The following is a 27,801-nucleotide window of genomic DNA, read 5'->3' as shown; positions in this document are numbered from 1 at the left end:
CCTCTCAACCTGATTTAACTCAGGCTTTGGTTAAAAATTCATGACTGCGTGTTGGTTGTTGCTAAGGGCACACTAATCGACTGGAGTAAGATTTATAGTGTTGCGGATGACGAGGATGGAGGGGAGGGGAACGTGGGGGGGGGGGGGGGGGGGTTATTATAGAATACTTTACCACAGACAGTGAGTCACAACCTGGCACATACAATGTTCCAGGTGGCTTTCAGTAAACAGTTTCCATTTCGCTCTCCGCCGACTTGTCTTTTTTCATTATCTGTTTTTGAAAACAAATCCGTCATTTTAGGTCTCCTAACCTCTGACTCATCTAACTCTCCTGACATCCACCACCACCATTGTGCTTGTTAAAAGCCGGCACTCAGTGTCTTTAAAAAAATGGAAAGGACAGTCCTTTGGCCACAGCCCAGCAGAGGTGCAGATGGGGCAGCACATGGAAGCCATTTCAGGCCCCGGTGCACTGCAGAGCAATGTCGGCTGTTCTCTAAGTTCAGAACCTCTGAAGAACCGCCTCGCAGCACTTACATGTGAGCAGCATTTGGGACTGGGCTGATGTATTGATTCCCTGTCTCTTTGCACAAAGTGCACAATAACACACGCAAAAAACACTGGCTTACTTCACCCAGCTGTGCTAAGGAACCGTAGCTGTGGTCAATGCGTAAAACTCAGCAGACCCAGCACTGAGCTAGAGGGGACGCCTCAGAGAAGAAGGGTGGAGTGATAGAGGCAGCGAGGGGATGCCTGATGGTTCACATTAATTGAGGATGATTCGTGTGATCTCCTGGGTCGGGCTACAGCAGCCAGGTCTGTCGTGGGCCTGGGAGACAGATGTGGGGGCCTCTGCGCTCCCTCCAGGGCCAATGGAGAGCAGTGAGGCGGCTGAGAAATGCTCTGTCTGTCCAGTGTGTGTGTATTGGTCGAAATGCTTTCATTTCAGTCTTATATCACATCTCCTTTGTCTTGATTACTATTTTGGCAGGAAGCAGGCATATAGAAGGTGTATTAACATATGCTCACAATTTGCTCTTTGGCTACATGCTTATATTATTGCACTGTGTCTTGATGTATAAATCTTTTCTTTTCTTCTTTTGTGTAACACACGTTATCACATTCTATCGCTACTGTAGGTTAGTAAACACACTTAAACTCAAGTAAAGCTTAAACCTAAAGGGTCTGCAGCTAATACAATCAATATATGATAACTTGTCCACATAGGTATATGACCTACGTCCCAAAATGTCAGCAAAAGTCTCAACAACATAATCAACACATCACTTCCACGTTAGCGTGTAAAAGGAAGCAGAGAACAGATAATGGATTGCAGGTAAACTTCCCAAGTCATTTTGTTTTGGTCTAGCTGGAAACAGATAGAGGTGTCTGTAACATGCAGACACACTGCATTAGAAGAGCTTTTCAGCTTTCTCCTGTGCTTCTGCTGTGGAGCATGCAGGAGGAAAGAGAATAAGCTAATGGACTCTTTATTTAATGTGATCAGAGCCATTATTGACATGCTGCCAGGAAGATGCAAGACCATTAACTCGAGCCTATCTCTCTCCGGTACCTTCCCCTCCACCCCACTCCTTTCCCTGACAGTATTTCACTGCCAGACTGAATCACATATGGAGCAAGGGCCACTAGGGGGTCTGAGTGCCCCAAAGGAATCTGTGTCTGTCATATTAACTAAGAATCTATGATACAGGCTGTTTGGAACTGGCAACAAAATGTTGCTCGGGACTCTGTAATTATAAATCACTTATAACGCCAGTATATTATGCTGGCCTTCAAAAAATAAAGGAGGGACACATATCAGTAACTGCTGGATAAGGGCTCGGATTTTTTCGGATTTTTCAGTGCGTTTTTATGTTTTGGTTGGCTTCGCAGCTGACCATGCAAATTCGAAATCCTGGGGTTTAAATCAACTGTTATTACTCTCTCCGATACTGTCACATTCTTTCTGTTTGTTTTTACTTTGAACTGTCTAATAAAGCAGACGGGCCAACAGTTAATCTTTGAAAGGACGGTTTATAAAAAATAAAGAAGAAGAAGAAGAAAGCGGAGGGCCTTCTGCAGGGTATTCCTGTATAAATCTGTATTTGAAGTCTTTTGCGGTGTCACAGTTTTTCAAGACTGAAAATATATTTTTCATTGTTTTTACGTGTGTATAGTTGAGGGGTGAGTGGGAGAACAGTGACTGCATCAACGCACAAATTAAAAATGAAAACCATTTAGAAATGTATTTTGTAAACTGAAGAAAAAAGGCTGAAAGTAGTTGTGGTATGCTGATTTGTTTGGTTGTCAGTTAAACTGAATAATCATGTGAGCGAAACAGACATTTTAAAACTGCGCTTTGTTATTAGAGTGAGATGACATGAGACGTCAAAGGCAAGTATCTGAGAGTGGAAAACACTAGTAGCACTTCCGTAATTATGACGGACGTCTGTAAGTATGTGTAGAATATTGTTTTTGCGAGTGAAATAGCGCCCCGACAAAGTAAAATGCTCCCCACTTGCAAACGGCGCGGTCTTCCTCTTTTAAACTCCCTCACTAGAATTGTTGCCTGGCATGTAACTTGGCTCATTCATCTTGGACGTGAATGGTGCCAGTGTGGCTGCAGTGTAATTTACACTACCCCAACCTATGTGCCAGAGCACATCTATCCCTGTGGCCCAGGGGCTCACAAAGCCATTGGCCCAGAGGAGGTTTTTTTGTGCGTGTGCATGATTGTGTATGTCTGCGTCTGCGATTATGTGGGTACAACAGGAAGTGGTGCTCAGGTCTCACGGGGAATGGTTCCAGGTCCCTGGGCCTGTCTACTGTCATAAGTTCCAGAATGGTGATTACTTACTGCAAAAATAAACACCATTACCATCTGCTGCTGCCTCTTTGTACTGTAACTTATACACCAAGAAAAGCTCTAGACCATCAAAACATACAAAATGGAGAACAATAACAGAAAAAGAGAATCAAATATGCGCTCTAAAATTCAACGCACTTCTTTTCTTTTCTTTCTTTTTTTTTTAAAAATTCTCCATACATGTTTGTGGATATATGCCGTGTCACACCTCAAGCGAATAACTTTCATTTCTAGTGCTCGTGATGAAGCTAAACAGTTAAAAGATGTGTCAGCTTACATATAGCAAAGTGCGAAAGTTTATCATGAAGCATGGAGAGAACGGGTGGATGATTGGGAGGGGGCATTCAGGACTCAAAGCCAGCAGATGTTTGATCCATCCACAGCACATCTGGTCCTCAACACACTCAATCAATTTCACTCAACTTCTCCTTTTTAGATTTTCATTGTTCCTCATGGTTCACTAAACTCTGCATTTCCCCTTGCGGCCCACAAATATTCATTCACCATCATTCATACTGACCACTTAGAGTAATTTAGATTTTCACATTATTTGTATTCTTAGGATTTGACCTTTTTTGCCTTCTAATCAAACATATTTTATACTTAGCTGCAAGTTTGGGCTCTTTTTAAAATGGTTTATACCCTAAACCCTGTACTCTAAACCCAGTGGCACTGTTCAGGGGAAATGGAAGCTGTCATTCTCAGGGGGGTCATACAGTGCTTAACGGAGTCGTTGTTTCTTTCATTGTTGAAAACAGAGACGGGTGTGTACCGCGTAAGTCTCTGAATTCTACAGTGCAACGTGATGAGAGGACTGTCAACTCCCCGTAACTCTCCATGCTACTTCCTTTAATAAATGTCAACTCTGTGACCCAGCAAATCCCTGGCAGGCCGGGTGGGCCAGACAATGTCTGCACGTGGCCCCGGTGACATGAGGGAAGTGGAGCAAACCACTGTTTTGTTTGTTCAGAGAGGGGATATAGGACCACCTGGAGGCTCAGCTCCAGGATCGCCAGACCAAAAAATAATAATAATAATAATGATAACCTGTGAGCGTGTCTATCAAAAGTTGGGACAGATTGCACATTTGTTTTTGCACAAATATACAGCAGAAATTTGCATAGAAAACATTTAGAAATGGGATATGATAGCATATCAGAAAATTAAATAGTTATCTAAAATTTAAGTGCAAATTGAATGTGTTTGTGCTGTGTTGATAACGGCGTAAGCTTCTCTTGATTTAAGTGTAATCCAATCTTCCTGTGTTTGGGTCTGCCCTGGTCTGGTAGTGCTGTGCAGTGCAATGCTATTGATCTCTTTAGCCTTGCGGTCCACAGGGTTCCTGTCAGTAAACGCAATGAGCCAGAGCACCTTCCATTCCCCATCCCTCTCTCTTTCCCGTGTAGCACTACAAGCTAAACAGCCATCACTGAAACTCAATACAGGCAGACCGTGCCCTAGTCGTCAGCTAGCAGCAGTGCCCTACAACATCCCGTGAGGCTTCGGCTAAGTCGATTTAGTGTCAGCCTAGCATCTCACCTCGTAGACCTGTGCCAACCTAATATGTCGCGCTAATATGTCTCTCCATATGAATTACAAGGCTGTGAGAGGAACCCAGATGCAATAAGAATGGATTAACTAATGTCCAGGTTCTGTCTGCGTCTTGTTGGGATGGAGCGGGGGGGGGAGCTGACGATAGTAATAGCGTCTAACTGGGTGTCTGGCTGTGGCTTGGAGGTGAGATGGGGGCATGCAGGCTTCTGGGATTTCTAAGGAGCTCTGGGAAATAAACTTTCCTCCCTACACCAGAAGAAAGGGGGAAAGGGCGAGGGAGGCAACATCGAGAAAGTGATTAGTGTAGAATAAGAGAGATGGAAAGAGTGCGAGGGGCCGTTAATGCTTTTTTTCTGGCTATTGATCAACCTGGAGGGCTAGAGGTTTTTGGGTTAGAGGTCTTGGAGCGCTTACCTTGTCTGCTGTGTGTCTGCGTGTTAATGTGTGAACCCATTGATTTGTATTGTGCTCGCATAGTTGCCCTGTGTGTAGGCCAAAGCGGCTGACAGGGGAAGAGTGGGATGGGAGCAGAGCTTAGAAAGGCGAAGAAAACAAAAAGGTGGGCGAAGAGGTGAGTGTGTGGTCAAATGGGGGCGTAATTAGAAACCACGTTACCATTAAACTCTATATATTGATCAGAGATTATTCACATATTATCTTCCCCTCAGCCAATGTGCCTCAGTGTTTAATAATTTATGTTGCATATAAATCTGTACCTGTTTATACTGTATGTACCTATTTGGCTGAGTCCAAAACACCTTTCTGCATCCAATTTTCCCTCCTATATAGCAAACTAGTGATTATAAACACATGTTTGATTGTTAATAGTGCTGGGAATTGTCTGATCCTTATGCTGCTTTCAGAGAGAGACACAATTTCCTGTTTACGCAACATTGTGATTATTAAATAAAATGATTGGAACCTGGTTTTGGAATAAATGTGTTACACTCCATGATAAATGCTTGTTTTCTAGCCCCATATTTTGGCAGACTACAACGAAATAGAAACTGAGGCCTTCTTTTTTGTTTGTTTGTTCGGCTGAAATGGCTACAATATGACACTTTGAAAAAAACAAAAGAAAGTTGGGGGTTTTTCCTCTTTCTTTTTTTTTCCACTTCCACTTGCTTGCACAAAATGTGTCGCATCACTAGTTGTAAACACTCTCTTCTCACACATGCGGCAGACAAAAAGCATATGTTGTGTTTTCCTTGTAAGCAAACTCACATTATACACACATGCACTCACAGAGGCCATACTTGCCATTGGCAATCCCTGCAGGCAGATGTGGAGTGTGTGCCAGCGGCCTGCTGAGTGAATGGGCAAGTGTGCCTCAGTGCTGGGCACTATACGCTGGGCTGCTTTGATGTGTGTGTGTGTGTGTGTGTGTAAGGGGGAGGTCAGTGAAACAGCAGAGGGACTGTGTAATCCTCTGACATGCCTGTGGAAAAATACAAGGCTCCCTCTGACAGTGGCTGAACTAAAGGCTCAGAGGACCAGTTAGTGTGTCTACAAGTTCATGTGCATAGGATTCACTGCAGGCCGTTTCTGCGATACAGAAACACAAACACGCGGGTCATGCGCTAGCACACATCTACACACAATTAACATTCACCGTAGGGTTCAGACTCGGTCTTTGTAGTGAGGTTTCTGGCTTGGTGACACTAATTCTTTAAGGGCTATGTCACTTTTAAAGACTGTGGTGTAGCCATGTAAGGTGCAGTCTTTGACTAATATGGCGTTGTTGTAAGCCCTCATCCTCGTGCGGGAACGCAGAGCATTAAAGCGAAACAGCATGGTTTTGCCGCAGGAATGCAGGAGGACAGACGACATGTTTTGGCTCCGTCCTCTGTGCTTTACACAATTGGAGCTTACGTTTCCTTTAGTCTGAAGGGATGTTGAATTCTACATGGTGATGGGAAGCAGGTCTGTTCATCATTAGATTTTGGCAGAAACCGGCTGCCATATGCGAATAAGGTCGCACTACAAAACAATGTGTGTATGTGTCTGTGTACGCGTGTGTGTAAATGTCTTCATCATTGCAGCATGTAGCTGACAAAAAAAGGGGGGCAGATAAAAGGACATTAAGCTTATGAATTAGCCACAGGTCTAATGTGAGCTCTGTGAAACAATAAGCAACACAACAATAGTAGACGTTTCATCTTCTTATTGTCTAATCGCCCATCTGACTGCCTGTGCATTTCCCCTCTTAACCCTTGATATACTCGCTAATGGCCCTCACAATGGAATTATTTACTACCCAAGGCGGGTGGGGGGGCAAATGGGTCAAAGTGTGTTTGTGTGTGTGTGTGCAAGAGCGCACACTCGTGCCCCTTGTAGTCAAGAGTGAATGAAAGGGAATGATGGAATCATTGAAGCACGCAGGGACTGAGAGAAGAGGAGAAAGAAGAGGAGGACTGAAGGAGGAGTACTGAGTGCTGCCTGCTAAAGTGAAAAATCATGCCATGGTGCAGAGGGGCCTGTTTTTGTCCACAGGGAGAAGTGACTACATCTATGCTGGCACTCAAGTGCTCTTATATACCCTCCCTTTTACCCGGCCGCTCCACACACTCCCCCGCGCCTCTCTCGGTCCATACCGGCCACTCTTTTATTCCTTCCCCAGTTGTCCCCAGCTCCAGTCCAGGTACAAATGGCTATTTGCTGTACAACTCCCAAAACATGTTTGTGTCAGCTCATGCTTGTCCCTAACAGCATGTAAAACAAAAGAAGAAAATAGGCCCTTTCGTTATTCATAAATTGCTCCCTAGGACACAAAAGGACTCCTAAATGGAGATGTCAAAGTGCTATTAGAAACGTCTGCGCCGGAGGACGCCGCACTGCCGCTCTGTCAATAGGCTTTAATTCGCCAAGGAGCTGGGAACAGTCATTGTGTGAGCCTTTGTCTGTGTGTGTGTGTGTGTGAAGTGATTCCCCCAGCCATCAGATAATCTGCATCCTACTGAGTATCTCACCACCACAGGTCAATCCTCATTAAAACATGCAGGAATTACGTTAATTATATGTTTTCCGAGTGCGTTTAATTTGCAGATCTTATTTGAGTTAGTCATCAAAAACTGTTGTTAAATTGTTTGTACTGTAGCAATGGCCTTTGTAATGAGAGCGACTGACAGGGTGAAAATGATCAATTCACAGTTTCATATCCCTTTCATCCCTAATTGTGTCATGTTGAGACAAGCGCAGCTAAATCAAGAAGTGAGCACTCCAGAGATGAAGGCTGTCTGTGTAAAAAGAGAAAAAAGGGGGATCAACAGTGCTGCTAACCGTCACCTGCTGGGGTTAACCCTGCGGTTGCCAACACTTTCAGAACATACATGAAACAATAGCAGACGAGCCTTTGATTCTCACACCTACACTTTACAGCAGCCTTTCTGTCAGCTGCGCAAAACTGTGCGCTCGCGTTTGTACAGGGCGCATGCATCGTAGACATATTTCCCCCTCTAATTAGCACAAGGGAGTCCTGGGGGCAATCAGACTGGAGGTTAATGAGAGGGGTGAGAGAGAGAGAGCGGAAGAGAGAAGGTAGGGGTGGCAAGTAACTCATGTCATGCTGCACGGGTGCTACAGTATAATTCAGCCTTCTTATCAAGCTGTCACCCTGAGGGGGCATCATCCTCTTGGCACCCGCACTGACGTTCAGGCCTGTGACATTTCACGTGCGTGTGCACGGGAGCGACTGCGAGAGAGGTCGCGTGTCTGCGCCCAGGTGATGCTTCTGCCCATTTTTTTCTTTTTCTGGAAGGCCAAGATGTGACAGCATGTTCCCAAAGCAAAACAGAGCTGCACGGTCGTCTTGGCATCTGTCTGTTCTCAATTGGTGTGTGTCGTTGTTAGTGAATGAAAATCACAATCTACCAGATGCTGTGGCTGAACATTTTCCAGGCAGACTTCGCTCTGGCTCGCACCATAAGGCAGTGTGACCAGGAAGACTGCTGCTCACAGAAAGATTTTCGTGGATTTTTATATTTGAAAATAGAAAATTATTTTCAGTTAATAAAATGTTCATTTGAAATCTGTAACTGTCAAACTGGGGAGTACTTGGCTAACTGCAGCTCTGCGGTCCTCCTCAAACTCCTGCAACACATTGTGTAGTATTAGAACACTTTTATGTTAGTGTTTTGTTTGTGTCTGTTATTTTGTGACCAGGATATTTTTTATTTTAGTAAGACAAATGCTCAGACCTGTGCTTTTACGTTGTAAAGGTCTATAAAAACTAAGGAGTTTTATTTTGAAATGACTTTTTTTGTAGTGTAATGCATGGTTATTCTCTCAGGAAGGGAAGAATAAAATGTTGGCCAAATCAAATCTTCAATTTGGTGAATCACAACAACATGACTGGTCTTTGTCTTGAGGCTCTTGTTTAACTCACTCCCCCTCTTCCCCCCAAAAAATTCTTAATTTGACAAATTACTACAAATTTGTAAGTTGTGTTTCTTCTTTTTGTATATCTGTTTCAGTGTAATGTCCTCCTCCCGTGTTCTAGTCTTCTAATTGTTACTGCGTGTTTAGTTGGCCTGAGCGGAAAGGGGACGCTGGCTGTCACTCCAAACATGATGCGATGTGGAGGAGGGACAGAGAAAAGGTCTTGCATTATTGAAGAAGAGTGCTGCCATTAGCGACATTTATACAGTAGAATGGCACAATCAAACATTAGCACAGATGTATACACACGTGTCGGTTCACAGATGCATACACACACCCAGAGTGTGGGCCACATTAAACAATTTCCAGAAGGAAATGACAGGAATTGTAGTTAAAGCTGATCAGATTTTTTTAAAGCACATTTTTTCTGACATTTTCAGGTTCCCATGGCGACTTTGTTTTCATATTGTTGTATTACAGCTCCCCGTCTTTTCTGATCAGATGATTGCTTCAGATGTGCCTTTGTCTGTCATGACTTCATGTCACGCTGGGAATACAGGTAATTTTCCCCCACGGCTATGCACAGAGCCCACCCCCCCTTTACCCTTTTGGTGTGTTTTTGTCTCTCACCGGTTAACAATAACACTCAGGGCGTGCACAGATGTAAAAAGGTAACAGCTATGCTAAAAGAAGAAAAGATGGGTGGAAAAAAGATAGAAGATGAGAGAAAAGAAAGCAGACGGGTAACGCTGCTCAAAAGCATCACTTGTCAATTTACAGCCGTTGCTCCCTGAACCGCACTATATAAATTTCCAGTGTGACATCCGTTTCTACTGCTTCCAAGCCGACTCGGGCTCCGTCCCACTAGATCTCCTCCCCAGACACATACTTGGAAAACTTAAGTGCAGACATTGTGCCAGATGTAGTCTGCCTTTTCTTTTATTTATTATTTTTTTCAGGTTTTGAAATGTTTGACTTTTATTTTATTTTTTTGCTGCATTGGAATCACTGTGGGGGGATGTGAATGGATGGGGTAATGTCTCAGAGGAGTGCTTCTTTAGTGTATTTGATGTGGCTGCTGCCATGCAAAGATCACATATGTACACACACATGCACACAGACTGACTCACATCCATGCATAAAGGCACACAGATGAGAGTTTATGACAGTAAATCATGGGTGTGATGTGTGTGCGAGTGGGCTATGGATGAAGAGAGGGGCCAAAGAGCGCCAGGGGAAGCTGTGTATTCAACAGATAGAGAGACAGAGAAAGAGGAGACAGAGAGGAGCTTGGCACTGCTCATCTTTGACTGATGGTAGTTCTTCAGGGTTGAGACATGCCCTCCCTTTAATCTCTCTATCCTAAGACATAAAAATGGAAGAAAAGGCAAGAGAGAGGAGGGTGGCTGAGGGGACCAAAGCCGAAACCTTCGCTGGGTCTTGTGCCAGATTGATTTTTAGGCTACTTTATATCTCTTTGATTTTAAGGCAGACAGTAACACTCACCTACCTGCTAACACGCACACAGCGGATAGAGGGGGAAAAGAAAGAAAGAAAGAAATGATGAGCTGTGACTCACACTGGACGTGACTTTAGTCTTGACTGGTTTAGTGTGAGCACATGGATGCTTTCTGGAGCACTGACGAGTATATCTAACCCCTAGCAAGTCGATATATTAAATGTCACCCATATCAAACCAACTTTAATGTTCCCCTTTCTTTCAGTCTCTAACTCATCTGAAACAAGGTGCCGGCGTCATGGCCAAGAAAGGAATCTGCAAAGAAAACACAGCTTTTGTAGGAGTATGCGCTGAGGTGCTTGCAATAATACAAGATTGTGTTCTAACTGCAGCACCTGTTTCAACTTAAAACATGCAGGCCAGTAGCAAGATTAGCAAAACATGACCATAAAGGGAGAAGGTGGCTGGGCTGACGCTCTGATAACAGCAAAAAAAAAAAAAAAAAAAGGGACTGTGTGCTGCATTTATTTCAAAGAGCTGAAGCAACTGATGTGGTCATAATACCGAGGAATTCATTCCACTGCTGCACAAGGGTGAGCTTCTGACGCTCAGCCAGAAACGGTGCCTGGAACTGTCTATTTTTAGCTCTCAAATCATACTGTGTTGGAAAAAAAGGCCACAATATGCTTTTTTCATATCCCATAAGATATCCTTGATACAAACATTTAAGTCTCGGAGGTCCTCAACCTTTACAGCAGTCTGCATAACAAATAGACAAAAGAGATTTTGCCTAACTCAAAAAGCAAACCAGACATTTCCTACCCTGTAGCTCAGGTGGCTGTAGCTCAGATGGTAGAGCAGGTCATCTACTGATCGGAAGGTTGGTGGTTCGATTCCCGGCTTCCCCTAGTCTGCATGCCAAATATCCTTGGGCAAGATACTAACCCGAAATTGCTCTCCGATGCATTCATCGGAGTATGAACGTGTGTGAATGTCAGTTGTGCTTGTGCGAATGGGTGTGAATGGGTGAATGCACAAGTTGTGTAAAGCGCTTTGAGTGCTCAGAAGAGTGGAAAAGCGCTATATAAGAACCAGTCCATTTACCCTGTAACAGCTAAACCTGTAAAGTTAAAGCTATGGGAATTTCAGTGACATGCTCAGTGTTTAAGCTTAGGAATCCTGCAAATCAGTGGAATCTTGAGATATGCCTTTCCTGAGGGACACTGGGTGTGCAGCTCACAGTACTAAGGAGACTTGATCTAGGACTGATCCCTGGAACTTTACCACAGTAATTAGGTTTGTCAGCTTGGCAAAGTAGTAAAAACGCTTTGTACTGTGTCACCTCAACGGGCTGGATTTTTGTCAGGGATCAAGATGTAGAAAGCACACCCCATACCTAAGTAGGCCTTGCTGCTAGACAAAGGTGTGATTCAATCACTAATGCGAGGCACTGCTGCTGACAAAGTCATTGTCAAATTGTCAGACCCCTTTGGCACATTTTTCACCGTCTTGCTGTGATTATATTGTCGGCTGGTGGCAAAGATCTTGACAGCAACTCAAAGAGAAGATTAACACCTCCGTCTACCACTGTCTCCCATCACAAAGTTAGCAGTGGTTAGTGCTGCAGCACTGGTGAATGGCGGTGGGACACAAAACTGAGCTGCTCTACTCTGCAACTGGCCGTACATAAACACAAACATAACTGCACACACATGCACATAGCCACGCGACTGTGGTCTCCCAGTAATAGCTTTGTGCCTCTTGGGGCCTTGCACAGAGCGTTCCTGCTCTTATCTTTGTTTATGTAAAGGGCAGATCATCATGTCCAAGTGTGTGTGAGTGCCCGTGCACAAACTCTTGCAACATGCTTGTTTAAAGTGCACATTTAAGTAAGAATGTAAGTGTGTGTGTATGTGTACTGGGGGAAAGTGATAAGGCAGTGCCTGGCACCAAAGCACCACCTGGCACTGAGCCTTGGATCTTGAAGATGAGAGAGTAATATTGGTGGGTTTGAGAGTGCACACACTCACACACACACACTCACACAGAGCAAAAGATTAGGCAGAAAAACACAGAGGAGCGCAAACCACAAGAACTCACTGGTGCCTACGCCTGAATAATGTTTTTGGGTTTTTTTGGGTGATCTGGCATGCGTGTGTCTGTGCTCACTGAGGTCAGTCACCTGTAGCAGTCTATTGATCCTCCCCCTTCTCAGAGCCCAGTTGTCTTTGTTGATTACAACCTTTACCTTCCAATGTGCACACTTTCAAGCCAGAGTTGTGGGAGCCAGTACCTTAGATGTGCATCTTTAACTAAAATATATATGTGTATATATATATATTAATTTTTTTTTTTTTTTTTTAAATCCGGAACTAGAAAAGACTTAGCAATGCCACTGGTGAGCTGTGAGGGCCAGGAACTGATGTATCATCGTGATTAAAACCAGTATTTTTGGTGACCGTGTATCATATCCTGTCTGTGTCTGCAGCACTCAGCCCACAGAGAGCAGTGTGCCAGTGACAGCACAGCTCACTTGGTGGTCCCAGCACTCAGCCACTTACCCATTTAATAAGACAGACTTTAAGAGGACTGAGCCAAGCATATTCACAGTGCTGCAAGAGATTTTAATTTTTTTTCCCTCACTTTTTACAAGAGTAGTTTTGTAGGCAGCCCAGGGGCTGGCATTCACCAAGGCTGCGTGTGTGTGTGTCTCTCGCTCTCTGTTAGGTATACATTTATTAGCCATTTATTACTATTATTAGTCGCCTTTTCTCTCTCTCTCACTCGCCTTCACCTTAGTGAAATTCTAATAAACAATCAGGGTAGCACCATGCTGAGATGCTTTGTAATGGGCTCCTAATTAGGGACTCCAAACACAGAGAGCAGCTGCTTCACGCCTCGTTTTCTGCACTCATCTGCGCAAAACTGGATGAATTGATTCCATTTGCTCGCCACTTAATGCGCTGATTGTTTATTGGCATTGCTGGGAATAAAAAGAAATAAATAAACAGAAAAAATGTCTTTAAGCTTCAAATGCATGCTAATATCAATCGCCATTAACAACAAAAAGCAAACAAACGGATTGACCTATGATGGAATTCGACTTTAAAGTTTCTTCCTTAAAAGTGAAGTGCACAGATTTGCCCTCACACTGAAGCATCACTCTAGCCCCAACCCCTCCTTCCCCTACCCTTCCTCAAACCCTTTGTCCACTTCTCCTCTCCTGTCTCATGTGAAGTGAAGCCAGACCAATTGGTGCTGGAGAGGCAGTGTCTTTCTTTAGACCAGTAGCAGAGGGAGGAAGAGAGAATGAGGATGTGGGGTGGGCACGGGAGTCATCGCCTTCTCCTCACACCTGCATGACAGGTCATCCTGCTTAATAAAGGCACTCAGGCAAAACGCATCAGAGAGAAAGAGAGAAAGAGTGAAAGGATTAGGGCTTTACAATACGCTGGTGAGGTGCTGACCTACAAAAATGCACAAACCAGTCACTTAAGTCTAAACTCAAATGGGTCTGTTCTGTTTCAGCAAACCATCACACATTATTTTGTATTCGGCGGCAAACTTCCACAGGTGTCTCACCACTGGTGTCGGTTCACGATGGGGTCAGTTAACATTTTAACCAGTGCCGCACAACACAGCGGTACAGTGCAAGCTGTGTCCTCTCTGCCAATGACACCACAGCATCACGTAGAAAATACAGGAAGTCAAACACAGCTGGGGCCACTGGTGAAAAATGAAACGGTGATAGAAATGGTGCAAAGGACAACTACAGTACTCTCCAGTGTGTGGTTCACCGGCATGTGTGTGTGTGTGAGGTCCTCCGATGTGTGTGTCACACTCCTTTCCCTCCACCAGTCTGCCTAGCTCATTTCCTCCACAAGCCGCCTCCCCGCTACTTTATGAGTGAGAGCTTCTACATCTCTCACCTCAGGACACACTTCAGTGTCTAAATGTTTCCATTTGTGGGGGAAGTGACACACATTCACTCACACCGTGGGGCATTTACCCATAACTAACCATCTTGCATATAAAATGCAGGCAAATGAAAGTGATTGGTTAAAATTCTCACTCTCAGGGAAACCTGTATGATGTGAGTATTTGTGAACATTTCAGCCTCTAAAGGGACATTTCCACTTTGAGCTGCCATACGAACCGTCAGATAAATCATAGTTTCTCATCGTTTGAGAATTTACGTATTGTCCATTATTGCCGTGATTGTACTTCTTCTACTTCTGTCGGTGCTTTTCAGTCTGAAATCTCTATTTTTCTGTCCACAAAAGTCCCCAGTCAGTGCTTATTCTACACAAGTAATTTCCACAGCACTCCCTAAACAATTCAGTGTGACAATCAATGCAGGACTGGAATATCTCATGTGGATCGATACAGTGGGATGCTGCTAGACAAACCAGTGCTACACGGGATCAACACCTTCCCACACCGTCATTAGTGTCGCTGACCTTGAAGTAAAATTCAATTTCCCTCTGCAACAACAAGCCATCCCCAGCCCCCTGAAAAGCTACTTCAGAATTCAGAAGCCATTTCCTCCTTCCAATGCAGGCAAGACAGGATATTATAACTTATGAAAAGGATCTATGCAGCGAGGGATGCTGACAGAAAGAGGGGGGATTCTGTTTGAGGAGGTAATTATAACATGGGCTCCTTTGAAAAGTAAAGAGGACAGAGGCTGGCTGAGGTAAATAAAAATTCCTGATAACAGCCTGGTAGATCCCCAGTTTCAATTAGGGCGTATGGATGACTGTGGAAGTCTCTCCTGGGATGCTTCGGCTTCCAGCGAGGACCTATTGAGGGTAGTTTCCTGGGACATGGACACTGGGTAAAAAGAGAAAGGCAAATGCGCTGCGAGAGAACCAGAGATCCCATTACACTGATCAGTGTAGCGCATATCACATGAAACCGCCGAGGAGGAGGAACGATGTGTTCAGAGGGGATAAAGAGAAAGAGGGCGCCCATTAATATAGGCAGAATATTCCTTTTTTATTCTAATTATGACATGCGGGTGGAACTTAGGAGGGAAGAAGAAAAGCACCGGTGGCCCCTTTTCTCCACTTTGAGACAAGTGGACAGCGATAGCTACTTTTCTCAGAGAGAGGCTGAAAGTTCGTAGAAAGGAGGGTGTGTGTGTTAGAGTGGGGTCCATGGGAAGAGATGGAGCCAGGGAATCAAACCAGCGTCTCAGATAAAGCTGTAGCATTGGCTACTAGACTTTGAAGTCAGGCTGATCATGGGGATTTGAGAGGGATATACCTTGTGTGTATGTGTGTGTTTGTGCGTGTGTGTGCCTGTGAGTGTGGTTTGATAAAAACCCCAACTGGGATCCCATTGGAGCCCCTAGACCTGACCATGTATGCTAAGCATATCATTTTCCCTTGCAATGTTTGCCCTGCACAGCATGTTGCCTTCCCAATCAGATTCCTTTAGATCCATCTCCTCAGACATGCACACTCAAACACATGCATCACTCACATATTTGGACATTGAATATACCTGATTTATGAATTTGATTACAGACTGGATCACCCTGTTTTAGTTAAAATAATATTTTGAAGTCTACATATGGCCAACAAGCATGTAATTGATGCACTTAGGGATTTTTGTAATGTGGTGTAATTGCTTGAAAATGATGTCAGGTCAGTGAATGAGTCATGTCATGGCACAACTGAGGTCATGCTTACAGGTAACTCCTTTCTGTCATGACACACTGCAAAAATATCGAAAATATATCCCTAATATTCTGCCAAAACAAAGACATGAGCAGAAAATATTTTAAAATGCAAGTAATCCAACACGTTCAGTCAGCCAGACTACTGGTTAAAGACGACACACTACACGAAACACTAGAATATTCTTGTTTTTCTACCTTCACTGCATGACACAGTCAAATGGGCTTAAACTATGTAAAACCAAGCAGAAAAACTGGTTTCATATCATTATATATCATTTTTTTCCTCTGAATTTGTGCAGCAGCTTGTGAGGCCTTGTTGAATCTATGGTAAAATTCAGACTACCTTCCAAATCCAATATAAGAGGAATTATTTCCCAAATTCCTGCATACAATGTAACCTGCTCATAACCTTTCTTCTCCAGCTTGAATTCATTTGAGGGCTCGGGCTAAGGATTCAAGAGTGAGGGACTGAGGATTTGGCATGGGCAGGTCTTGTATAAGGAGCTGGCTGCGAGCTCTTCAAGCTGTGAGAAAAGGGACAGTTTAAAGGTTTACAGATTCTGCAAACATTGCATAATTTTTCGATTGCATATTATCACATGGTGCGTGTCGGACTGGACGTTTCTTGTTGAAAAGTATTTTTCAACATGCAAAATTGGCTGTGTTATCAAATGGTGTGGTTTTAATGCCTTACTGATAATGCTGATCTACCTTTCTCTGGCTGATCCTCTTATCTGAAATCGCATCCTTTTATCTCTAGCTTACTAAGAGGTGAGTGATTGAGAATAAGAAGGAAGAAGACACCCTTAAGAGCCCTAGGGAGGACAAGTGTGTGTCTGTGTGTGTGTGCATACAAAGGGGGTAAGAATCACCTTGATTCAGTACACCGGCTGTCTTTGAAGTGTCTGGAGCCCAGTACGGCCAGCACAGAGCCAACCATAAGCCTTCCAGCAAAAATCGAGCCTGACCTCCCCACCAAATCATAACCATATGAACATAAGAATTTCCACCTTAGGAGAATGCTTTCTCCCCCGTCCATCTCCCAGGGTGAGGCATTAAGTTGTGATAACAGAAAACAGGTTCTGAGAGGGGGTGGGAGGGGGGCATTTGGAGGTGATGGAGGGTGGAGAGGAGGACAGGAGGACAGGAGGAAAATGGGGGTTACAAGTGTGCCGTATGGAGGAGAATGGAGAAGGGGATTGTGTCCAAAAAATGTTGTTGTGCACAGCCTGACTACCTAAAATGGAAGTTTCTCAGGCGAGGATCAAGAGATATGGTGACCTTCACAGTTGACAGAGTGAGAGACAGAAGACGGGAGGGGGAGTGGAGTGGGAGAAAGGCAAGAAAAAAAGGAGACAGAAATTTTGAAATGTGACTCTAACTCAGTAAATACCTTTCTAAACCACTATAGAGAAGCAGAGTGGTACCTTCACTGAGGCCTTAGGACCCACCTGCAACTGGAAATGGTTTCCTGCCTTACACAAACACTGTTGCACCCTAATCCATGTAATTACATCCCATATTCCACATGTGTAAGTACACATGTACAACATTACAGTTCTTTTTTTTTTTTTTTTTCTCCCAAAAATCTACACCTAACTTCGATGTGAAGACTCACAGGGGAAGCAACATATTTACCAAGTGAGTAATAATAATAATAATAATAATAACAATAGAAAAAAATCGAAGATGTTTTACAGCATAATTCACATTAAACACATCCTCGTGCATGGACGTCTGCCACTGAAACAAAGCCCCATGTTGGAGAGCTTTTCGGGTGGATGAGTGTGATTTTGTGGCTGTATGTGTGTGCGATAGTTTGAATAAGCATTCCTCTGAGTGTGCGTGCAATTAGGGTAAGGCTGTTTGTGTGTGTGTGTGTGTGTGTGTGTGTGTGTGTGTGTGTGTGTGTGTGTGTGTGTATAGAGTATGTGCGGTTGTGTGGCGGTGGTGGTTGTTAGCGGTTCCATCTGGGTCTCCTGGAAGCTATGTGGAGTCAGGAAAACCACATCTCATAAAAGCGGAGGCAGCCCAATGTTCTACAAGGACAGAACATTACTGAAAATGTCGCTCAGGAAAACCCTGGGCTTCAGCCCACATGTTGGCTGCAAAGGCTCTATCTCTCTCTCTATTTCCACTCAGTCTTTCTCTCTCTCTTTACTTGTTTTTTTACTTGGTATGGGATAAGAAAGAAGAAGACAAAATAGACAGCAGGGAGTGTGGGAGACAGAGGCTGAGACAGAGAGAAGCCAGCGCTGATAGCAATTCCATCTGTCGGTATCGAACAGAGGAGTGAGCAGTGACAGGCTGCGGGATGGGGCGGCAGCGGCGGCGGTTGTCTTGGAGGGGTGGGGGCATCTGGTGCACATTGGCCGAGGGTCTGTCTGGAAGCAACCATGGGAGAGGAGGGAGGACGGAGGGAGAAAAGCACGAAGGCCTGAGCAGTGGACAAGGTAAAAGTCCTGCCAAGATGAAGGGCAAAAAAAAAAAAAAAAGATCCTGGCAACCAATAAATGTGTCTGTGTTGTTCACATACTGCCTTGGATTGAACCTGAAATCAGGGGAATATGGGAGAAATCGCAGGGAAAGCAGCTTAAAGGGTAAAAAAAACCCACCACAGGCACACGTGCATAACTATCAGCCATCACTCTCTGGTGGAAAACCTCTTAGCTCCAATTTTGATGATTCCACAGACATTTTAAGGTTATTCAATGTCAGCCTATAAAAAAAATAAAAGAAAGAAAGAAAGACAGAAACACCATTTGATAAGTTGCTGAGTTTTTATCATGGGTAAAATATAGAGTTTAAATGAACTGAATGCCTGAGACGTTAAGGTTTATTTATACAGTTAAGTTGAAATAAAACACTATTTATAATATTCCTTTACTGTAAAGTAAACGAGTCTGCCCTGCAGGGTAATCAAGTCTTGATTTGAGAGGCTGTAATCACGGTAGTTAACCCAAACGTTCTTATGCAGAAGCATCCACCGATGCTTCTGATATGAATGAACAACACATGAATGATTGCTGATGTTTATTTTTGTACATCAATGTATACTGTGCGTAAGGTATGTAGGTGTTTGGCTCGCTCGCTGTGATCATACTCAACCTACTGGGACAATCGTCAGTTCCTACTGGAAATAATAAAGGCAGAATAAGCAAGTTTAAATAAAAGCAGTCCACTGCTGACGACCTTCAAACACGCTGTAAAATGTGCGTTGACGAGAGGCTTCGTTACATCATACTAGTTCCGAAATCATGCACGCATCTTCTTGGTAATGGCAGTAATTTATATCATATCTTATTGAAATAAAAATTAATTCCGTTACTCCTGTGGCCTCAGCACCTTCGTTCAAATCCTACATCAGTACAAGCAACCCTTTGAAAGCCAGACTGCCAGGATTACGCTAAAGTAATTTATCATCGAATAATGTCCCCTGACACGAGTATAAAAAAAAGACAACTTATTATCTATCATCTGCAATAAAGTTCGTCTCATTTTTATCTCTCATTTAGTGCGATGCAGCGGTGGGAAACACGCCCCTGACATAAGGCGTCGCCCGGAGGCTCGGTGAAGATGATTGAATTTCATAGCTACTTACGGGCTAATAGGGCCGTACAATGACTACTTACTGTCCTTAAGTGACTGGCTGCTTCTCTGTGGCCGCGGCCCCTTTGAAGCCCTTCCGAGGAGATCTAGAGGATTTAGTCAGTAGCGTGACATGAGGCTGAGCAGTTGAGCAACAGTGATCCCACCAGCTGACTATTAGAACCAGCTGATAAAAACACAGAGGCTACAACTATGGGAAGCACCAGCGCTCCAGTGGTTGCTCAATGCAAGGCTTTCTCACACTGCAGACTTAACGCATTGAGTCAGGTTTCTCAGGGAAAACGTCGGGTTAGAACGATGAAAAGGCGCAAGGGGATTTTCAAGCTGACGCAGCCGCAAAATTAATTGCTGTTATTCAATGGAGCAAAAATCTCAAAAATCTAGTTGTTTTTTTTAACTTCTCAAATGTGGCACTTTGATGCTTGTTTATATTATTTAATAGGGTCAATTCTCAATATAAATGAAAACTGACTTAATAATAACTAGTACAGGCGCTGGTGTTTATTTTGTATTAAATATGACAGTCAATAAACATGTTTTTTTAGTTTAAAAAAAATCAAAATCATTCTATTAGATTTAGTTTTATTTTATTATCATAATATTGCCAGGCTGTACGTCCTTCCTGTAACGTACAGATTGGGAGTATCGTAAGACTGCCGGATTGTTATTTTTTGCATGTGTATTTGTGTGTGTCCTAAAGAAACTAACTGAACTGGTGAGCTCGTTACACACAGAGGCTGTTTCCACATACAAACCACTTTGTCCTGATCATGCTGTTCCACTTACACTCTTGGAAGACCAAACCATATATGCATGTGCACACATACGCACACACAGACACACAGCTAACCACATGCACATGTTCACTTGCTCTTAACTAATTCATTCAGGAACACTTTGGTTTGGGTTTCAACACCAAAACCTCTGTACCTTTGATTGAGAAATGTGTCTGACTGCAATTATCTGGGAGGGGAGGGTGAAGGGAGGGATGGATAGAGAGAGGAAACGTGCTACAGCGGTTTTATAGCTTGATGGCGTGACATTTTTCTCTACATTTTATTTTCTTTTTCTTTTTGCCTCCCTAAAAAAATCCCTTCCATTTTTCCAGAAGAGGGGCATAGTGTTGACAGAGCAGGAAAAAGGGGGCACACTGAAGTAGAAGATAACAGCAGGGAAAATGGGAAGAAAATGGATGGACAATGGGACTGAAGTGGCCGAGATTGTCAAAGCTGTGCTTTTGTTCACTAAAATTGAAAATAACTGCAATGTCAGGAGAAATCTTAGACAGATTTGGAACTGATGGTAATGATCACCACGGATGATAAGAGCCACTTTAAAAACATTATGGAAAATTGTAGGCAAATAGAAACCTTTTGCAAGGACAAATCGGTGTGTACGAGGAGAGTAAATACTAATATATAGTATCTGGACTTTACACTAAATCCATATGAATGCTTTGTGTGTGACACTATAGCATATAAGCCGGTCACTGACCTGCAGTATGTAGCCCCTGACGTAGTCTCGGAGGGTCCAGCCCAAGCCATGCAGGATGTGCAGCACCTCCTCCTGCTTGAGCACGGAGAAAAGGCGGTCGAGAAGGATCTTGAGCCTGACAGGTACCGCCTGGGTGCCGTACAGCATCAGGCTACTGATGTCAAACACTACATTGGACTGAACGATCTCCACCTGGGTCGGGTGGTAGAGATGCTGGGTGCTGAGCTTGTCCAGAGCTGCATGAGCGACCCGGCAGAGTAAGGGAGAAAGAAAAGAAAATGCACACACACACACACACATGCACACATGCACACACACACGCACACAGATACACACACACACACACACACACACATGCACAGTTAATGACTATCAAGTTTCTCTCCCATCTCAAATCTTTCCTCTTAGGCTACTGCGTAGTCAGCACTAGCTGATAATAACATATCTATCAGATAAAAGCAGTGGCATTAACGCTATTATCAGCCATTTATTCCATTGAATCTATAATGTCTGGCTCTTTCACATTTACGCTGTCCTTGCACCTTTGTTTTTATTTGCCTCTTTTGTCTTGATGTGTCACCCCAGTTTCACCACGTTTTGCCTCTAACCTTAACACCTTTTGGCTCACTTATTATTATTCAGAAGCAACGGAGCCAAAGTTGCATGGTTACTGGGTGCATGTCATAGGGGTTAAAGGGTAACATAGGATTTCTTTCTACTGTGTTGGACATTTAAAGATGACAAGAAGCAGGAGGGACATAATTAAGTCAGTGGTTATCCTGTTTTGTTTTGTTTTTGCAAGACATATTCATAAATGTCTTGCAAATAAAATTTTGCATTGACTTTTTATGCTGTTTTTTCATATTAATGGAAGTATTACAAAAAAAAAGCAGACTATACGAATTGTTGGTATTACATAATTATAAATGATATGTCTACTGTTTACTAAAGAAAAACATGCTGAGGAGCCCTGCATCTACATGCAGCTACCAGCAAATTTCAGCAATAACCTGCGACAGCTTGTTGGTTGCACTCCCCTGAGGGGCAAAAATGGGGGCAAAAAGTTGCTCTCTGTCACAGCAGCTCGTAAAGGTTAACAGTCAGTGCAAGTTACAGTATAGGTTTGTCAATACCCCCACTGTTGCCGGCTCACTCACCTCTTCCTGCTCCCTGCCTGGGTGACACCTGGTGAACTCTTTATCTCTTCTCCTCTTTCTCAGTCCCTCTCTCTTTCCTAACCCCCCCTCCTTCTCCCACCCCTCTTTCCCCGCCTGTCTGGGTGACACCTGGTTGGGTCTCTCTCTGATCCCGGGACGTTTTTTTTTTTTTTTCCTGCTGACGAGGGCTTTGCCTGACAACACAGCACAGCCAGACACGAACATAATAAAAAATGAAGAACTACTTGTCAGAGTCCCTGCCAATGCCGACATGAAATGAAAAGTGGGGGAGAGGAGAGATGGGTGCTTGACAGTTCAGAGGGAGAGATTAAAAAATAGTCAATGGGGTCCTGTGCGATCTGCTGAAGGGCCCATGGCCTGCGCTTCTGCAGACGCAAGCCAAACAGGTGTTTTCTTTTATCTTCACCCCCCCCACACCCTCCTTCTTCTCTTTGTACTTTCTTGCCTCCTCTCCCTTTTTCTTTTACCCGCTTGAAAAACTCATAAGGTGTGGTCTCTTGCTACTCTATCTCTCTTGCGGCTGTAGAGTTTTTCTTTCTTTTTTTTGATCTAAGATGCAAAAACAAGACTCTTTGAAAGCAAAAAAAACAAACAAACAAAAAAATCAGAAGCAAACGAACTGCAAAGTTACTTTTACTGTGGAAAATTAGCAAAAATCTTTTGGATTTTAGTACAGTTTTAGTAAAGTTAACAGAACACAGATAATATTAGTTGTACTGTGATAATTTCTATATAGAGCCCAGCTATATAGAAACATAAAGTAGTTTTATGAAAACCCTAAAGGATGAATCTATTCATTATTTCAATAACTAATTTTGGTAGATACAACAACAACCTTAATGATTTATGGTCATGTGATTTTCTCACCATGAGCTACCCAGCCATGTTTGCACTGGTCACATGTTCGTAGGTGAATCTTCCCTGGCTGGAAACACTCACACGTGCAGTTCACCAGTGTGCAGCGAATGGCCTGTGGAAACACACAAGAAAAGAAGAAATCCAAATCAATTACAGTTTGGGTAAAAAGGAGAGATAATGGAGCAAGACTAACAGAGAGCAGCTTTCAGCTAACAGCCGTGAACTGAAAAAAAAAGAAAGAAGTTTAAGAAGACTGCTGCAGGTCAGCAAAAGCTCAAAGCTCATCACATACTGAACATAATGCTTTGACTGTTTCTTTAAAATGTGACAACAGCGAGATAAAGACCGGATCCTACATATCCAACTACTTTTTGATTCCATAGTGCGACTCCGCCTCTCCGTATACAGTAAGAATCCGGAGATCACGTGACCCAACAAAGGGCTTTGCTTCCTGAAAACATAGAAATGTAACGTGTTTTGACTGAGGCTCCATTACTCAACACTGGAGTTGCACTTAGTCTGACCCCAGAAAGCTTTTAGTAGGGAGAGGTTAAGTGTCCAGACTTGACAAGGCCGACTCAGTGCAGTGCAACACATCGTCTTCTGAGGCTTAACCTCCCCATAAAAAACAAAACAAAACAGACAAGACAATGTCCTGTTAGATTTTAAAGGTGTTCACTTGATCACATATATGAGTCTGATTGTTCAATATCGCAAAAATTGTATAAATGAATGCAACTTCATCACCCAGAAGAGTACAACAGCTGCAAGCTGTAAATGTCAGGCTGGCACGGGGAAGCAAGAAGGCAAGAAAATGAATTAGAAATAAGAATCTTTAATAGGAATTGTCAGCCTTGTGTTTATCAGACATTTTTTTTTACATTATCTATATGAAATGATGAATAAAGATCCTAACACCAACCTAAACTGCCTGAGGGGAATCAAAAGCTGTAGGAGGATCAGTGCAGCAAAATGTCTTATGGGAAGAAAACACTCATGACATCCAAAGTTTTCTTTGTTTTTAATCAAATATGTATTTTATTTTATTTTTTTACTTTAATGTAATGTTGGCTGTTGTGTGCAAGTTGATAGCTTCCTACTCCATGAGGCAGTCACTGTTTATGCTGGTGATGCATAAAAAAAGTAAGAATAATAATAATAATAATGATTAAGGGCTAAATAATCATTATGCGATAGTCTAATAGTTTTGAGATTTCATTGCGGTAAATGCATTACCTCGTTTAGTCTCTCAGACTCATTACCATCATCCATTGAACTGCAAGTGCAGATCAGAAATCTTCTCACTGCTTCACAAATTCTGCACATTTTATATTTACAGAGTTTACAAGTTAATATAAATAGAATAAAATATTTTACATTCAGTATGGCGGCGGGTCTGTGCCGAAATGCTGAGGATATTCTTCCTATGTGTTCTTTCTTTAAAATGATAAGAAGAAAAATCTGTAATTAAAAGTATTGCAAAGAAAATATGTCAGGTGTTCTTAATACGGCACATTGGCTGGAAGGTACAAAGGGACTGCAGCGAGCTGCTGCGTATTTACTCTGATGGGGAATTTCAAATGATGCAGAAGCTTGTCAGATCAAAATGCAGACATACCTGTGGGTGTCTGTCAGAGACAAAAAAAAAAGAGGAAGACAATATAAAGCTAACTGCTAGTTCATAGACCAAACTTTACTTATCAGCACACTAAACTTTATGAATTTATTGTCTGCACTGAATATGTTATCTCATACTGTCTCAATGTAATTTTTACAAGGTAATGGTGGGACAGTTTTGTGGGTCGTAGGCTGGAGTCCATCTCTGTGCCACCAGCCTATATTTCACAATATCAGAAGCAATCAGCACTTTCAGATAGACAAGGATTAGAGGCGCAGATCGGCCTTTGCATCACACAGCTGAGGTCAGCGCACGAGCTGCAAAAGACAGAATTTTTCTGCTCTTTGCTTTGCAAGTAACATTCACCCCGTCTGCGGATTAGACCAATATCCTGCAATTCAAGATATAAAACTCGCCTCACTCACAATTAACTAAGGGACCATAAAATCTATCAGAATCCCCCCCTTTGCTTGCCCTGAGGTGTTGTAAACCAGATTAGTTACTGGAGGTGTCAAAATGAACACGGGCTAATCCAAGATTAAACACAAAATTACACCACTTCTAACCATGTCACCTCACAGTTTGACACCAAATGAGACAGGAGACAGAGATTATTTGACTTCACACCATTTTTAAGCTCTCCAGGTGCAGGGATGGCAATCCTCGCAGTGTGCGAGGATTACACGCCGTGTGTCAGTCGGAGCAAAAGTTAAGCACTGAGCTGACGTTCTAATCCAGAGCAGTGCGCATTAAACGAGTTCAGTGTTCCTTTAGTCAAGGACACATACTAACCAGATGTAGGAGCTCATAAACATTCAGAGGTAGTTAGGGTCAAATGCGTGACCTTTCAGATAGACAGACAAAAAAGGAGAATTCTTCAGTGGTATGTTTTGAATAGTTTTCCATAAAATTCCTGATTTAATGTAACAACTTTGTAGCAACATCCATGCTCATGTAGCCACTTACAGCCCTTTTTTACTTCCTAATCAAATTTCCATGTTGCCAACATATAAGTTCCCTGCAGCCTAGATTACAAGACTACTCCCTTATTCACAAAGGGTCGACACAGTGCGTAGCACAGTTTGATCCACCTGTTTAAGTCAGATTCCCTTTCTGACGCAGCACCAAAAGGTTGGTGTCGTGTTAGGTGAAGGTGTAAACGACTACACTACTGAACCACCTACAGGCCTACAAGAAAAATATTGAAATTATTGTTATATTTCAGTGGAATATTTTTTCTTTAATACATTCTTATCTAGTTAAACTGATATCCTGTTCAACTAGTGTTGAACCAATGATTACAGTGAAATGTAAGAAAAGTGCTACTGAAGTGCTTTCTTAACAGTCAGACCCCCAATTATGTTCAGAGCTAAAAAGATTTGATCAGTGGAAACTCAATAAGCAACATCCTTGATGACTGATTGATGTTTTTTTAAGGTTCTGACTTTTCAAGTTTGAATTATTGCTTTACACTTTCCCGAGCATGCTTGACTATTTTATAGACATAGTCAAGCAGATCATTTTGTGGTCCTGTTATGTTGTACACACTTCATCTTAATTTTTGAGTACATTCTTTGGCTTAATTGCACTTCAGTTTATTCTGCTTTTGCCACAGAAGACTTTCCTGCATAAACTATGAAACTCTCCTCACAAAATCTAATTTAGAGCAGCCAAATTTAGCACGATGATGTCACACAGCACAGGCCTTTTTCTAATTACCTCTCTGCGCGGCACCGCTAACAGCAGAAGATGGAAACAAACAAATGGAAATATCAAATGCACCTCTGCTGTTTACGAGCTGGGGTCTGACAGCTGACAAGATACTTAAGGGGCGTCTAATACAGCAATTAGAGCGTGCCACTGTCTGCAGGGCTGCTGCTGTGACAAGGCGCCCTCTAATCACTGACTTATTACGCTGGCTAGCAGCACCTCTCATATCTGGCCCATTAAGCAGACAACAGCATTAAGAAGCATTAAAGCAGCAAGCCCCTCTCGACTGAGGAGGCACTGACGGGAGAAAAAGGAAGGGAGGGGACGCACAGTGCCTGTTATTTCTCTGTATTAATTTGTGCATTGTTACGCATTTAGTTTGGAACATGTAAGAGGAGTGAAACAGAAGAAATGTTTGTCATGTGACTGCATCAAAGCTGATTGCGCACAATGAGATAAAAGACTACAGAGTGAGAGGCAGCAGACGGATGTGTCAAGGATGGCCATCAAAAACAAGATCAAGATGTGAGTTGGCCTGTGCGTGTGGCTTGTCAGAGGAAATGAGAAAGACAAAATCATCAGACTTCTCTAAGATGCTCACGTACTTGCAACTCCGCTTCTGTGGCTCTGGATTGTATTTGACCGTGGTTTAACCTGTGTCTGGCCTGTGCTGGGTCAGGGACGAGCTTGGGCCCAGATCCCACCGCTACACTCGCACATATTTGTCACAGCAGGCCGGGGGAGGAGGCTGTGTTATCTGAGGCCCGGCCAGATACACAACATTAGTCACTGTGCTAGTGTCTCGCCAGGGTTTCCTCTTTGGCTCGCAACTAAAGACGACGATTGTGAGCAAAAGGACAGAGGAGTGTGCGTTGGGCTTCATAAATCACAAGAAAACTTAACAGCTAAACAGCAAGCCGAGGAAAATCCCGACAAGGCTTCAGCAATTAGACCCGAAACAACAGTCAACTCTCTCCCAGCTGTCGCGTTACCACTGTGGTCAACAACTTAACCTAGATGCAATCAGAACGCATCATTTCCAGCCCCTATCTGGCTCAAGTGTGTGCGTCTCTCACTGCTGGGTTTTGTTTAGCTCGAGGCTTGATGTTTCATGGATGTTTTGCTTGGCTCACAGTCCCTGTCCCAGCCCAATTGTATAAACACTGACAGTTAGCAATGGCCAGCATCAGACTGGGGAGGACTCTCAATTAAAAGGCTGTTATTGGGACAGATGGACTGAAGAACTGCAGGAAAGGGGAGCTGCTGAACAAGATGGCTTCATCTTGGACTTTAGTTTAGATAATCAGTCCAACTCTAAACCAAGCAGCAGCATATGTAAAGGTCAACCAAGGTACTCATTTGGTGCTGTGAAACTAAAGAACTGACGGCGAT

At 43.2% G+C, this 27,801-nt stretch overlaps 1 protein-coding gene across 8 annotated transcripts in view; it reads right to left on the bottom strand.

Moving 5' to 3' along the window:
• Nucleotides 1–27,801, bottom strand: part of bnc2 (basonuclin zinc finger protein 2) — a 167,345-nt gene that overhangs the window by 20,700 nt on the left and 118,844 nt on the right. For all 8 annotated transcript variants that reach the window (XM_086295505.1, XM_086295508.1, XM_086295504.1 and 5 more), the window contains 2 exons: nucleotides 23,091–23,193; nucleotides 21,046–21,281 (listed from right to left, as the gene is read on the bottom strand). In XM_086295505.1, coding sequence (XP_086151631.1) covers nucleotides 21,046–21,281; nucleotides 23,091–23,193 — 339 coding nt within the window. The remainder of the gene's footprint in view (nucleotides 1–21,045; nucleotides 21,282–23,090; nucleotides 23,194–27,801) is intronic.

The sequence above is a fragment of the Aulonocara sp. 'chitande type north' Nkhata Bay genome, linkage group LG6 (assembly GCF_057382095.1).
Source record: "Aulonocara sp. 'chitande type north' Nkhata Bay isolate Kocher_YH1m ecotype deep benthic linkage group LG6, A_spYH_male_GT1.1, whole genome shotgun sequence".
Lineage (NCBI taxonomy): Eukaryota > Metazoa > Chordata > Actinopteri > Cichliformes > Cichlidae > Aulonocara > Aulonocara sp. 'chitande type north' Nkhata Bay.
Note: the sequence above shows the minus strand (reverse complement) of the source record. Positions and strands in the feature narration are given on the sequence as shown.